Source organism: Melanerpes formicivorus, unplaced genomic scaffold, assembly GCF_026170545.1.
Source record: "Melanerpes formicivorus ecotype bairdi unplaced genomic scaffold, bMelFor1.0.p_v2 SCAF_7, whole genome shotgun sequence".
Taxonomy (NCBI): domain Eukaryota; kingdom Metazoa; phylum Chordata; class Aves; order Piciformes; family Picidae; genus Melanerpes; species Melanerpes formicivorus.
This window is the reverse complement of record NW_027142359.1, coordinates 26,892,546-26,906,981: the sequence shown is the minus strand read 5'-3', so window position 1 is coordinate 26,906,981 and position 14,436 is coordinate 26,892,546. Positions and strand designations below refer to the sequence as shown.

At 57.6% G+C, this 14,436-nt stretch overlaps 3 protein-coding genes across 4 annotated transcripts in view; 1 reads left to right on the top strand and 2 right to left on the bottom strand.

The window, feature by feature from the left end:
* Positions 1–2,669: 2,669 nt before the first annotated feature.
* ATP6V0B (ATPase H+ transporting V0 subunit b) lies at positions 2,670–9,403 on the bottom strand. Its single transcript, XM_068141561.1, has 8 exons — positions 9,254–9,403; positions 6,081–6,129; positions 5,540–5,623; positions 5,018–5,095; positions 4,338–4,407; positions 3,962–4,013; positions 3,361–3,551; positions 2,670–2,989 (listed from the first exon to the last, which is right to left on the bottom strand). Exons 1-8 carry the CDS (start codon positions 9,318–9,320, stop codon positions 2,963–2,965), a joined length of 618 nt encoding a protein of 205 aa, XP_067997662.1. The 5' UTR covers positions 9,321–9,403; the 3' UTR covers positions 2,670–2,962.
* A 279-nt stretch (positions 9,404–9,682) lies between these two features.
* DPH2 (diphthamide biosynthesis 2) lies at positions 9,683–12,207 on the top strand. Its single transcript, XM_068140523.1, has 6 exons — positions 9,683–9,861; positions 9,942–10,054; positions 10,236–10,456; positions 10,661–11,299; positions 11,443–11,628; positions 11,724–12,207. Exons 1-6 carry the CDS (start codon positions 9,721–9,723, stop codon positions 11,852–11,854), a joined length of 1,431 nt encoding a protein of 476 aa, XP_067996624.1. The 5' UTR covers positions 9,683–9,720; the 3' UTR covers positions 11,855–12,207.
* Positions 12,208–13,021: 814 nt separating this feature from the next.
* Positions 13,022–14,436, bottom strand: part of IPO13 (importin 13) — a 32,117-nt gene continuing 30,702 nt past the window's right edge. The window contains exons 16-20 of one of the 2 annotated variants that reach the window (XM_068141559.1): positions 14,120–14,186; positions 13,923–13,981; positions 13,709–13,798; positions 13,393–13,574; positions 13,022–13,285 (exon numbers count right to left, since the gene is read on the bottom strand). In XM_068141559.1, the coding sequence (XP_067997660.1) occupies positions 13,186–13,285; positions 13,393–13,574; positions 13,709–13,798; positions 13,923–13,981; positions 14,120–14,186 (498 nt within the window). In that variant the 3' untranslated portion in view covers positions 13,022–13,185. The remainder of the gene's footprint in view (positions 13,286–13,392; positions 13,575–13,708; positions 13,799–13,922; positions 13,982–14,119; positions 14,187–14,436) is intronic. The other variant, XM_068141560.1, reaches the window with a different exon arrangement.

The window sequence follows — 14,436 nt, the reverse complement described above, 5'->3', positions numbered from 1 at the left end:
TCCGCCCGCCGCTACCGCCGCCGCACCGGGCGGGGCCGCTGCCACCGCCCGCCCCGTGTTCCGGGGCCGTGCAGACGCCGGCCCGGGGCAGCCCGCCGAGGACCGGGACCCACTGGGCGCGGACCCCCCTGCCCGCGATAATCGATGCGGCTTCCGCTCCGCCCCGCGATGCTCGGCCCTTGGCCCCGGCACCCCTCCGGCCGGCCCTCGGGACAGGGTCTTTCGGCGTTTCTTTCTCCCCTCCTTTCTGCTGCGTTTCCGCCAGTGCTTTCAGGAACCCCTCCAGGGCAACTCCCGCGTCCCCGAGTGCTGGAGCCGGCTCAGCGCCTGTCGCACCCTAGTTGTGGCTTCTTTCTAGGACCCCCCCTCCCTGCATACACACACCCCCTCCCCCCCTCCCTGTTTCATTGCTAGGAAACACCAAAAATTTCCCTCTCCCTCTCACACGGCGCCATCGAAAGATCTTGCGCTGGTCTGAGTCTGGCTCACCACAAGTTTTTGCGCTGTCTTCAGCCTTTCCCTTCTTGCCAGTCACCCCTTGGCGTCTGTGTTCACTGTGAGCAACTTGTCCACCCAGGCCTCCCTTCACACCTTGTGCTTGGCCACACACCTGAGCAAGGGCTTTCCCTCTGCCCCACAGCAGTTCACTTCAGAAGGCAACCTTACAGCAGAGATCAGAGCAGCACCCAGTCAGCCAAGCCCAGCCCAGGCCAGCTCCACCTGTGCAAGTAAGCCCGGCTGAAAGCCATTCAACTTCTCCCTCAAGTTTAAGTTTCAGCTCTTGGGCAGGTGACATTTCCCCCATAAGTACTTACATGCAGTCACCAAATCATCTTTCAGCTCTCACTGCTGCTCCTCAATGAAACAAGGTACAAGATGCTGGAACCTCACTTAAGCTTTTCCTCTGTGCTTGAGCAGCAGGTATTTAGCACACCCAAATCCTAGAACTCAAGCACACACCTAGAACAAGAGAATGCAGGGCGTACTCACCTCACCACTGTCAGCTGCAGGGGACGGGGCACACGCCCCTTCAGCCCCCATAAGACTAACCCTGGTGGGTATGAAGTCCTGAGAAAAGATCTGTGGGCAAGTTTGGAGCCTGCTCCCCTGTCAAAGCCATGATATGCACAGATGGTATTTGGAAAGCAGAAAAACACCTCTGAGAAGGAGATTCCTGAATTTCTATAAAGCTAAGGCAGGGCAGGGCAAGACCCATCCCTGAATGGTAAGTGGGCGAGTCCTTCAAGACACCTGTTAACTAGGAGGAAAAGTACCTCACTGAACTTCTCTACCACCAGTGCAGGATCTCTAAACCCAGGTGTCTCCTTCCTGAATACAGTCTCACGTATTTGGCATGGGTCTAACAAGATGGCCTGGCAGCTCCAAGGCTTCAGATGTCTCTAGCATGCAGCAGTGGCAATGCCAGTGGACAAAGATACAACTCTCATGCAGGACAAGTAAAACCTTGTTCACAACCAACACCCTTCCTTCTAGCTCCTTCAGTGTCCGGCTTGTGCCCCTGCTGTTACATGGGGCACACTGAGCTCCTGTCACAATCTCCAGCACAGGAAGAAAGCCAGCACAGCTAGTGGCAACACTGTCTTGGTTTGCTTCAGCAGTCTTTCTGCACCCAGGGCTGAAATGCAGTGTAGTCTCAAAACACAGGACAATGAGGAGCACATCTGGGAGACCAGCACAACTCAGAGAGGCCATGCAGAGGCAGCTGTCCTAGTCCAAGGGCAAAAGTCAGCAAGTGTGAGCTCCTCCTGGGCTCCATCAGCCCCAGCACTGCCTCAGTCTGTGGCATCCAGGTGGGAAGTGAGACAGGCAGCTCCAGGTGTGAACCTGCTTTGATACAGCAACAACAGCACCAGGGAAATGATTCTTCTTCCCCTACAAGTGTACTGGCAGCACAGCACGATGGATGAAGGCAGACTGCAGCAGCATTGGCTCCAGGCTCTCTGCAGAGCGGAGGCAGGAGGACCTTGTTCTTCCCTTCCCCCAAGCAGCAGATGAGCTGCAGGCCCAGCTGTCCACAGCCAGCTTCTCCATGCTGCATTTACCATAGTCAGGCAGAGGGGAGCAGAGTCAGCACATAGCATCCCCACCCCTGGGACCTCTGCCAGGGCCCCCTGGGACAGAGGGGAACTGCAGACTGGAGAGCTCTGGCACACAGCAACACCCGGGGGGCTGCTGGCTAAAAACATCCTTGGAAGGGACAAAGCTTTGCTCCTCTGCACTTTTGGTACTCCCCAGCTGCACAATGGGACTATGGACACTGTGAACACTCCCTCTGTGCTCAGCTACCTGGATAGGAGCCAAAAGGCCCAAACCAGCTTGTGCCTGTGCCTCCAGTATGCCTAGTAAGGCACCAAGCCAGCAACGGTAAGAGCCTGGCAGAGGCAGCACAGAGCTGCCAGTTACCTGTTCCTGCAGCCTCCTACCTGCTCTGGGCAGCAAAGCAGATCTCTGTTCCCACAGTTCAGAGGGTGGCCTCTTGCAGGCTGAGCAGGCAGCAGGGTTAACCTCACAGAGGGAGGACACCAGCAGGCTTCTGGCACAGGAAAGGGACTTTGCCAGGGGCACAGAGGGGAATATCTGAGCAGGGGTCAGCCCTCGGTCTCTGCAAGCCTCCCTGGTGTGCGCAGGGCAGAGGAAGAGCCGCGTCCTTGGACAAGAACCATATTTATTTCACAGACACATAATTGCACTGGTGGTCAATTCTACACACCGGGGACACACAGCAGCAGGGCTGCAGGGGCTGGGCCAGGCCACTGAGGGCAAAATTCACACAAAGAAATTTTCTTCCAAGGGGCCTGTAGGTCAGTGGGATTGGGGCTTTACGCAGCCAGGCTCCCGCTTCACTGCCAGGCAGCTCCCGCCTCAGTCAAGGACAGAAACATTAAATAAGTATATACAGCACCTCCTGGGGCAGGCTGGAACAGGCTGGGTGGGACAGGGCTCAGTTGCCCATTTTTACTTTAGATGTCTAGAAAGAAAGAAGAAAGGTTAGGCCATGCTCCACAAACCCCAGCCCAGCACCTCTGTCCCACCCAAGCACCCCAGGACCATTCATAAGCCGCATGCAGCTTATCAACCCCACTGATAGGAACAAGGTGTACCCAAGGTAACACCCTTGGTGACAGTTACTCAGAAGGGTCATTAAGAGTTCACACTGCTGCAAGTAGGCACAGTAGGCTGTGGGGAGAGCCATGCCACCCCAAACTTTGCAAACAGCTTCCCCATCCCAATGCAGAGGATTGTGTCAGAGCCCAGGTGTGTCTACCTGGAGCTGAAGAGCACCTGTGGTGACAGGCACCTTGTGCTCATGTAAGCCTGGCAGCCCCAGGGGGCAGGTACCTGCAGGATAGCAACGATGACCCCAAACAGCCCTATGGCACTGCCGAAGATCTCCACGATCAGAATCTTGACAAAGAGACTGGCATTCTGGGCATCAGCCAGGGCAGCCCCGCTGCCCACGATGCCCACGCAGACGCCACAGAAGAGATTGCACAATCCCACAGTCAGGCCAGCCCCAAACATGGAGAAACCTGTGAGAGAGGAACACTGCAAGAACAGGGTGTAACCCCCTTCTACCTGCACCTGGGGCGTGCTGCAGCACCTATGCCTTGAGGTGACAGAAGGCCTTGAACTGCCAAGCACCAGCAGTGTCCTCCTGTTTGGGAAGCACGACTGCTCCAGGGTGTGCCACAGCTCCTGCAGCATCAGGCCAGCAGGTGACAGTAACCTGCTGCTGCCTGAGGGAGGAACAGTGCTGCTGCTGAGCAGCACAGCCCAGCTAGGTGTAGGAGTCCCTTCAAAAGGTAATGAAAAAGCACTTTCTGGCAGAAGAGTCACATGTCCTTCAGACACTTGCAGCAGGCTATGGGCTGGTAAGAAGGTGGCAGTGAGGGTGTGGCAATGCTCACAGCAACAGCACCAGGGACTGAGCATTCCTTACCTGCATGGTAGTTCCTGGCTCCAATTTCTTCTGGGGTAACTGCAGTGAAGGGCTGAGGGAAAGCACATGGCCTGGGTCAGTGGCAAATCCGTGGTCTCATGAAGAGGTACCTGTCCCCAGTATAGCTTCAGAGTGCCACATTTTGGCCAGAGCTGGTTCCTCACTCCACATCCCTGGAGACACCTCCCCCAACCCACTTTTCAGCATGGACATGGGCCACTGCACAGACCACCAGCCCAGGGGCTCTCAGAGCCAGAAGCATCCAAAGCCCTCACAGGGTCACCACTCACAACGCTGGCCCATGGCCAGCTGCCCATCCCCGCACTGGCCCCAAAACTGGAGCAGGGCTGGCATGACAGCCCAGATCCTCCCATACCTCAGCCATGTTACTGATGACAATAGCCATGATGATACCGTAGATAGCCACAGCCTCACAGAAGATGATGCTGGGGAATAAAGGCAAAGTCTGAGCAGAGTGTTTCTGTCAGTCTGACCAGTGTCCCAGGCTCGACCCCAGCCTGAGCAGCCATGATCACTTCACACCCAGCCAGTCAGCAGCCAGACCCCTCCACAGCCACCTCTGATCCTGCCCCACAGCTGCCAAGGGTAGGAAGGCAGTTCAGGGTACCCACTGCTTTCCTCCCAAACAAGGAGGAGCTGCCAAACACGAAGGCTGGGTGATGGTTATGCTGTGCCACTCAAGGAAGCTGTGACAGCCCTGTGAGAAGCAGGCATAAAGAGCCTTCAGCCCCCCTCTGCTCCTTCAGGGAAGGGCTGTGCAAAGTCTGGCCAGGGGAGCCCTGCCCAGGGCAGGAACAAGCGTGACCTCACAGCATTTGTTTTGGACACACTGGGCTCATTCACTGTGTGATATAACACAGCGCTCTTCAAAGCTCCTTTAGGGCTCTTTGTTTTGAAAACAAACAGCAGCAGCAGCTCAGCAAGGAACAGCATGCAAGTAGCACCCAGCTAGAGACAGGACAGTAACCTCTGCACCAGGCTAAAACCTGCTCCAGTCAGGCACAGCATAAGCACTAACCCCAAGTCTGTGCTTACCTGACCAAGTTCTTGGTTTTGATCCGAGGGGCTTTGACTCCACCACCAATGATGCTTGAGCCCGTGATGTAGATCCCCCTGTGGTAGATAAGGGTGGTTGGTGGAAGGTCTGGCACTCACAGGAGGATTCAATAGAGAAGCCAGGATCTGCCAGCTGAGCAAAGAATCAGGCATGCAGCTAGAGGATACTGGACTTGGCCTGTCTGTCCCCAGGGTACAAGTGGTCCCAAGTCCCACCATCTACCCCAGCAGAACTGCTGGGGCACAAGAGGTAGCACTGTACAGCCTGGGCTCTGGGGTGTGGCTCCACAGAGCCAAGCACATCCCTGCCTCTCCATGGCCATTGCAGCCTGTGAGGTGTTCTGTCCAGACACCCCAGAAGCCCAGCAGTCTGGCCACAGTGCTGTGGTGACCTTCATGTACACACTGTTTTGCCCCTGTCCTGCCGCATTGAAACTGCAATGTATACACAGTTACTGAGGCTGCACAGCAGGAGGCTGCTGAAGAGCCAGTCACACTCACCAGGCAGCTCCTACAACAGATAGGGAGATGGCCAGGCCAATGCCCAGGTTGCACCACATGAAGGGTGAGGTCTCTGTCAGGAACCTGGAGATGAAGAAGTGCACTGAGTCAGCAGACAGGTTGAGCCCCCCAGTCACAGCACACAGCCCCCAAACAGGTACCTTTCCACTTGATCAGGGACCCAAAGATGGGTTGGGCACTGATAGTGGGACACAAGAGCCTCTCTCTGCTAGAGCAACCCAGGACCCCCTGCATGGACCAAGATCTTCCTCCCAAAAACTCTTACTGTGAAGGGGAAGCCTGAGGTGGGAAGGGTGGGAAGGCTGCACCAGGATTCCAAATGGAGTCAGCCACATGTACATGAGGGCTGCTTCTACCCTGCTCATGGGGAGCAGAGACCCTGCTCACTGTAGCTTATTTCCCTGTGATGTAGTGACCAGTGCCCAATGCTCAAAAGTGAGCACTGCTCCCTGCAGGCACTGCCAACCCCAGCCACCTCCTCACACAGTCCTGAGGATGATAGCTTTGCTAGGGAACTCACCAGGCCACATCGAAGCGGAAGCCCAGGTCAAATATCGTGTAGCAGATCCCTGGAAAGCAAGAGTGACATGGGAGCTTCAGACAGGCACCAGCTTCCAGCCTGGCTCTGCCATTTCCTCCCCTACCTGTGAAGCCCTGGGACAGAGGCTCCCAGGCACAGCATGCAGGAGGGTTACTGAGAAGTCTGGCTCAGATATGCAGAGCTACAGGGCAGGGTGTCCCTTCCATGAAAATCTTACTCTAGTGACTCCACCACTTCCACATCAGAACAGGACAGAGACAGCCCAGACCTGCAATACTCCCAGACCTGATCCTACAAGAGGATCATGGTGGTTGTTGCACCCATATTCTGTTCCCTGACCCTCCTGAGCACCTACATGCTACAATGGGCTACCAGAGCTGAATGGCAACCCTCAAACCTGTGCCCCAGGTCTCCAATTGCATCACCCAGCAGCTCAGCTCCACTGAAGAGCCATGGCTGTGAGCTATTCTCTCTCACAGGGAAAGCAAGCAGAGTGAGGCTGTGCCCCAACTGACCATCACATGCTACTCAGTCACCATCCCATCACAGTCTGTGCTGCTTCCCAGAAATCCATCAACACCAGAAGTTGCCCCTCAGCACCCTCTTTCCAAGGCTGTGGACTTTCAAGATATGGCTGCTGCCCTCAGCATTTCTCCCAGGGTTAGTCATTTCCAGAGAGAGTTGTACTCCAATCTATACAGGAGACACCAAACCCAAGGCACAGCCCTGAGAAGCTCAGAGAAGCTGTTCCTTTCCATGGGGGATTCCAAGGACAGTTTGCCCTGTTGTACTCTTGAGTGCTCCTCTCCTGTGTAGAACTGCAGCCAGGAGTCACAGCCAGCAGTCCAAGTGCAGCCAAAACAGATGCAGAGTTGCTTGCACCAAGCCCCTGCCTCTCTTTGAGCTCATGAGCAAGAAAGATAATTGCAGACCAGAAGAGAGTCTTCACTCTTTGCATGGCTCACACCATGCAGCTAGAGAAGGCAGAGTGACCTGATCTCTAAGGAACAGATAAGCACAGGCAGCATAGCACTGTCTGCTCTGCACCAAATAAAAGGGAGGAAGGGGCAGCTCTGCCACTGGTGCCTGGAGCAGTGGCTCTGTGACACCAACCCTAAGTGCTGGCCAGGAGAGAAGAAACTGGAGACTTCTGAAATGCTTAAAAGCACCAAAGAGGTCACTGCATGCATCCCACTGCTCTCTTCCCCACTGGAGTCACAGCCTGGAGCCAACAACTTGTCCAGCAGCAAATCAGGAGCAGGACCCTGTGCCCAGGTCAGAAGAGCCCTTTCTGGCCCACAGGCAAAACCTTCCAGATGACTCATCCCACTGGAGGGCCTCGGTGCTGCAGCGCAGGGAGACGTGCCAGCCTCAGAGAAGGGATGTCCCAACTGTTCCTGGGTACTGAGCCCCTCCATGCACAGCTTGGGACTCTGCACCCCATGCACCAAGAGAACTACAAGCACTACTAGGCATGCTGTCCCCAAAATGGGAAGTAGCAATGCTGATCCCTTCTCCTGCCCACGGAATGGGGCCGCTCCCCTCCCCTGCTTCTGTGAAACACAAATGAGGAACAGTGCCACCACAGCCAGGGAGTGCAAAGGGAAGCCACATCCCAGCCCACATGCCTGGCAACCTTCAAAGATGATCTCTATGGCTGTGCCTGTTCAGTCTGCAGCTTCTGTTTTGACTTGGCTGCTTGGCTGGCAGAGCAGGAACTGAACCCAACCAGCCTCAGCTGCCCCCACTCTCCCAAGAGCGGAAAGGAAGAGCTACAACCAACTCAGGTCAGATCTTAAGGAATCCTTCTGTATCTTCAAGAGCAGGCATAACCTTGGATTGACATATAAAGGAGAGTGAAGGACGCTTTCCTCTGAGCTCTGGCTCCCATTCCCAGAGTCAGGACAGGAAACAGCTGGGCAACAGGACTGAAGCACCAAAGCAGAGACCAGGACAAGGAGTGAAAGCACAAAAAGGCACCACCAAAACACTGCACAGAGCAAGACTATTTCCTGCTTACACCTTCCCTTATAAGAGATTGCACCACAGAAGGGGAAGCTAAGAGCATTCAGACTCAGGTCATTGAGATTTTCCAACAGACTCAAGCCTGCTCTGTGCATCTGCGCTGGCGCAAGCTGTGTGATTCAGAGGGTCCAGGAAAGAAGGCCTGGGCCAGACACAGGGTTCACCAAGCCCCTGGAAACACGAGGGAGTGAGACACCCTTCACCTCTGACTAGGTTCTCCCATCACTCAAATACTGAGGCAGGAGCCAAAATCTCCCCAGTCTCTGCCTGGCTCTTGATCTCAGCACTGAAAGAGGAAATAGACATCAGCTCCAGCACAAAATCTTCCCACAGCCCCTAAGGCGTTAAATCCATTCTCAATCTAAGCCAAATGCCATCACCATCAGAAGCCTGGGCTGCCACGAGCTGCAATACAGCCATAGAGACGTGCAAACCATCCAACACTGCCCTGTGCCACTGCCACAGGCTGGCAAAGCAGAAGGGCAGTCTGCTCCACCCAAGAGGCATCTGCTGTCACAGCCTGAAAAGCCAGACATCCCCTTCTAGCTCCCCTGACCTGCCAAATCCACACACGACCCCTGACTGGCACCACCACTTTTCTGGTCTCACATGCACAGAAAAGCAAATCTGGACAGGCTGCGAGCGCTGCAAGCTGCACATGCAAGAGCAGTTAAGAGACACACAGCGCTGCTGGGGGTCCAGGCCCTCAGAGGAGCAGCTGAGAGCACCCTGGGGGTGATGTTCAGGTTGAGAAGGCCCACAGCGGTAGTCTCGGTGCCGTGGCAGGCCAAAGGGCAGCCCTCCTGAGCAGCTCGGCCAGGAGAGGACTGACAGCTTCGCACCCCGACACCCCACCTTCCTTTTTCACACCACAGCAGCACACACACACCGCCCCCAGCCCCTCTCCGGCAAAGGAGCAGCCAGCACGGACACAAGCCCGAACCGCGGTCTCTCTTCACGCCCAGAGCCAAGACCCCCGGCCCAGCCCAGACTGTGACCCGCTGCTCCCTCTGACCCTCAGCCCAGCCCTGTCTGTGCCCATGATCCCCAGCCCCACAGCCCCGCGCGGTGACCCCCCGCCCCCCCTGCCCCAGCCCGCCCCCCGCTCCCGCCGCCCCGGCGCTGACCGACGCCCAGCAGCGTGGTCCAGAAGGCGAGGCCGAGCCCCGAGTACAGCAGCGCGAGCCCCGTCATGGCGGCGGCGGCGCGGGACAGAGCGAAGCAGAGCCGGCCGGCCGGGCGGGCGCGAACGCGTCACCTGACCCGCACGGGGCACGTGAACGGAACCGCAGCGGCAGAGCGGAACTAGCCTCACGCTACCACCTCCGCCGCGCTCGCTTATTGGCTGCCCTGACTGACAGGAGAGGCAGAACTACATAGACCATAATGCACTGCGAAGGGCGCCTTTTTCCATTGGCTGTCCTTCCCCTCTCCCTCTCGCCGTGAAGCACGATAGGCCCTGATCCATCAGGGGCGGAACTTCTGGGAAGGGGGTGGTGGTGCCGAGTTCTCATTGGTCATCTCTGAGGCCCGGCCCGGAAGCGGTTGTAAGGAGCCCCCGCGTGTCGGGCCTGACTCCCGGCTCCGCGGCGCCATGGCAACAGCCTTCAGCAGCGACGGGGAGACAGCGCTGCGGCGAGAGCTGGGCCCGGCGGCGCCGCCGCGCGGGGACCTCGACAGCTTCTACGAGATGGGCCGGGCCGCTGCCTTCGTGCGGGAGGGCGGGTTCCGCAAGGTGAATGGGGCCGAGAGCGGAGCGGGACCGGGGGGCTGCCAGCTGCCCTGCCCTGTGCCTCAACCTCTGTCTCGCTCCAGATTGCTCTCCAGTTCCCTGACGAGCTCCTGGCGGACGCGGTGGCAGTGGCGACCGGGATGGAAGCGGCCACCGGAGCCGAGGTGTACGTCCTGGGAGATACTACGTACGGCAGGTAGGCGTGAGGCTGTGGAGGGCTGTCATGAGGTTTCTCCACTGACAGGAACGGAGCTGCTTGTCCCCTGCCTGGCAGAGCCATGGGCCGGGGCTGCTCGGGCTCGGGCCAGCAGTGCCAGGGAGGAGGAAGAGCTCCGTGGCGTGTAGCCCTTCTGACACCGGGTCCGCCCTCCCTACAGCTGTTGTGTGGACGAAGTGGCCGCCGAGCACGCAGGTGCCGAGGCCGTGCTGCACTATGGCCCGGCTTGCCTCAGCCCGTGCAGAAAACTCCCAGTGCTGCACATCTTCGGGAAGCAGCCCGTGGACATCAGGTGTTGTGCAGACGCCTTCAGAGAGCTCTACCCAGACAGAGAAAGTCGTGTGGTGGTGCTGAGTGATGTGGTCTATGACCATGCGATGGGTGAGTGCTGTGGACCAAGGAGGGGGCCAGCGAGGGGCGTCTCTGGCAGTGCTCGGCGTTCTGCAGAGCTGCCAGGGAAGAAGCAGCAGCAAACAGGCAGTCCCCAGCCTTGATTCCCGATCTCTCTTGTCTCCTGATCTGCTGTCCTACCTTCATAGGAGAGGTGTGTGGCCATGTTTTATTCTCACTTTTGTCTCCCTTCAGGTGAGCTGGAACAGCAGTTGTCTCCTGAGTACCCAAATATCGTGTTCTCCAGGGTGGTTTGTGGGGAGCCAGCTGGCCCTGCACTGCCCGGGGAGGTGCGGCAGTTTGGCCGCCGGTTCCCAGCGGAGGTACCAGGAGGGCTGCAGGACTGTGCTATGTTCTATGTGGGAGCTGAGGGCCTGGCCCTCACCAGCTTCATGTTGACCTGGAACTGCTGCCCCTTCAGCTCCTTTGACCCTGCCACCAGCTGCGGCCGCCGTGAGACCTTCAATGTCAACCGGGCCCTGATGCGACGCCTCTACCTCGTGGAGCGGGCCCGGGATGCCCATGTGGTGGGCATCCTGGTGGGCACTCTCGGTGTGGCAGGCTACCTCACCGTGTTGCAGCACCTCCGGGAGCTCCTGCGCTGGGCTGGCAAGCGCAGCTACACGCTAGCTGTGGGGAAGCCGAACCCTGCCAAGCTGGCCAACTTCCTGGAGGTGGACATCTTTGTCCTGGTGGCTTGTTCTCAGAACTCCCTGCTGGATTCCAGTGACTTCTACCGGCCTGTTGTGACCCCCTATGAGCTAGAGCTGGCCTGTAACCCAGCCCGTCAGTGGACAGGCAACTACCTCACTGACTTCCAAGACCTGCTTCCAGGTAACAGCTAGAAACCAGCTGTCCAGCTTGCCTTCAGGGTGCATCCTGCCCTCCCCTCCTGCCTGGAGGCCATGGTTGCTGTGGCTTTACAGAAGCCAGAGCACAAACACAAGCACCAGGTTAATGTTACTGTTTCCTGGCAGGTGCCTGTGCTCACGTGGAGCTCCCAGCACCTCTCTGTGTGGCGGATGCTGTTCCAGACGTCTCACTGATCACGGGGGAGATGCGGTCTCTCCGCTTCTGTGACCCACCAGCCCCTCAACTGCCCCCCAGCACCACCCTGGCCTGCAGGAACCAGACACAGACCCTTGCAGAGATCAGCCCTGCTGGTTTGTGATTTGGTTTCATGGTGTGACTGAGCCCCACCGCAGGGGCAGTGCCATTCTCCAGCTCCCAGTAACAAATCCCTTTCTTCTCTTCCCAGCCTCCTTTCTAGGGTCCCGCAGCTGGCAGGGCCTGGAGCAGCAGCTGGGGCAGACACCTGTCTCCAAGGCTGTGCAGGGCCGACGTGGGATTGCTATTGCCTATGAGGATGAAGGGCGCAAGCAACCCTGATGTGGCACCCAGCCAGGAGCAGGACCATAGTGGAACCGAGCTGTTGCTTGCCACTGTCATTCCCATGAGGGTCTGGACTTGCCACTTTGGTGGATGCTGCCTTGGAGCAGTAGCACTGGGGTGGGGGAGGAGGAGTTAATGTGTGTTCAGGAATTCCTGCAGCACCCTAGGGTTCCTGGGCAGGTGAACTGCCAGCTGTGGGGCCCAGAGAGGTGCTTGACCCTGACCCAGGCTCCCAGATACAGAGCAGCTTTGGCTCTACACAGAAGGTCACATCTTTGCACAAACCAACATCACCAGGTTTCAAGCCTTGTGTGGGATACTGCTGCTGAGTAAAGCTGAACTGAAAAGGACTTATGAGTGACTCAGCTTGTAGAATAAAACATGGTCTGAGGAGCACAGGGACAATACCAGATGTCCCAGTGTGAAGATACTGGTCATGCTGCCCACTCGAGGAGGGCAAACCTGTGTCAGCTAAAACCAGCTCAAGAGAACAGAAAGCCCTAATTGGGACCCCCAAATTTGAAAGCCTGTTTGCAGGCTAGCCTGGGAAACTAAGGCGAAGAAGTGAGGGCTTGGAGCCTGAGCAACCCTTCACCTGCTCTGAGGAACAGGAGTGGGGAACATGCATCCTGTGCTGCAGGGAGGACCCTGTGTTTGGCAGGACCCTGTGTTTGGCAGGACCCTGTGTTTGGCAGGGATGGAGTCTGGTCTCCCTCGTGTGAGGCAGAGATGCAACGCACCGCTGGTTTTTGTCATCCCTCCTGCAGCCAGCAGGGGACAGAAGGTGTTGAAGCCTCCCCATTGATTCAACTTCCTCCATTGGGCTCTGCTGCAGAGGCAAAGAGCAGGCAAAGTCCAGGCACTGCGATAACAACAGCCACAACATAGAAATATTCTTAATATAATTAGGTGCAGGGCCTCCCCCCTCCCAACCACACACGTACAAACAAGCAGGGGGCGAGTCCCCTCACCCAGCCCGCCACTGCCACGGGCGCAGGGGCAGCCTCCCCACCGGGAGGTGCCAGGGAAGGGCTGGGAGCCCAGGTGTGGGGCAGCCTGTGCTGGGGCAGTTCTGCCCAGGCTTCCCCCCCTCCCTGCTGCCGGCACTCCAGTCCCCTGTGAGGGGGGAGCATGCTGGGGGAAACAAAGATGCTGACACCGAGATGTGGCCACCAAATCTAGCTGAGGAGCATCCTGAGCGGGTTAATTCTAGGTGGAGGGTTATTCTACGAGCCGTACTGCAGCAGGGTAGGGAGGATGGGGTCGGGGGGGCTTCCTTGCAGGGAAGAACTGGTCTGGGCCAATTGTCCACGGTCCTGGGCAGGTGCTCAGTAGTCTGCTGTGTACTCTGTGCCATGCAACCCTCGGCACAGCAGAGTGAACTCCTTCACCATCTCCTTCACTCGCCGCTTGTTCACACGCTCTCTGCTAAGACAGAGGGAGGGGAGAAACATGAAGCAGGAGGAACATGCCAAGCCATGTGGGGAGGGATGTCGTTCCCACTGCACAGCCACCACAGGGAGGGGTGCATGAACCTGAGGATCTGCTGGCTGAAGTTCTCCTTCTGCTCGGGGGTGATGCGGGCTGAGGGGAAGCCATCCTGCTGCATGGCCTCCTTGATCCAAATGCTCAGGTAGCTGAAGCAGTGCTTGTTCAAGGCAAAGAGGATTTCTGCGAAGTGATCCATGAGGCTGCGGGAAGCCTGGCCACCGACACCCTGCCAGAGCAGATTGACCCTGCTGAGCCCTCGACATTGCTCCACCTGCACCCACCCACACTGCCGGGCTCTCTGCCTGCTTTTGCAGGGGTGCTGCTCAGGAACAGAGCCCAGAGCTGCCTATTGTCTCTCACCTCCAGCACTGCCTGTAGCAGCACTTTTCCGTTCTCGTGCACCACCTGTCCCACCGGGGCAATCTCTCCACAGCGGGGCAGCAGCTCTGTCTGCAACACATCCCAACCCACTCAGTGCCAGAGCAGGCTCCGTACTGTAGCACCCATACCCAACCTGCAGCCCAGCTCCTGCCCTCCCAGCTCTCAGTGGGCTGCATGATGCCATAATACTCACAAAAAAGCCACAGGATGCTTTGACAGTTGGGGCCTCAGGGAACTTGAGTGAAAGAACACCTGTGGGCAGAAATTGCTCAGGTCAGCAGCCAGAAACTGCACTAAGCAGCCCTGTTGTTCTCAGCTCCTGGCTGGTCTGCACCCAGCTCCACAGCAGGAGCAGGCTGGCTTCTCCACAGGAGCGCCTGTGGTACTCACCACACTGAAACACTGCTTTGACATCCAGGTTGCTACACAGGAAGAGGTCCGGCTTCCTTTTCAGAGCCTGCAAGGCACACAGACAGGCAGCATAAACCCAGTGCTGCAGAGGCAGCCAGGAAGCCTCCAAGGAACCTGGTGCTCCAGACAGCCTCTGCCTGGGCGCACACTTACCTGGGCACACCCACAGTAAATGGCAGATTGACACAGTACAGCAGGAAACCATTACTTCCCCTCCCTCCCCACCCCCACCCCCAGTAAGAGTCTTAACAGCCTGTCAGTTTGCTGTGCTCAGGGACCGCCAAACCCAGGACCCG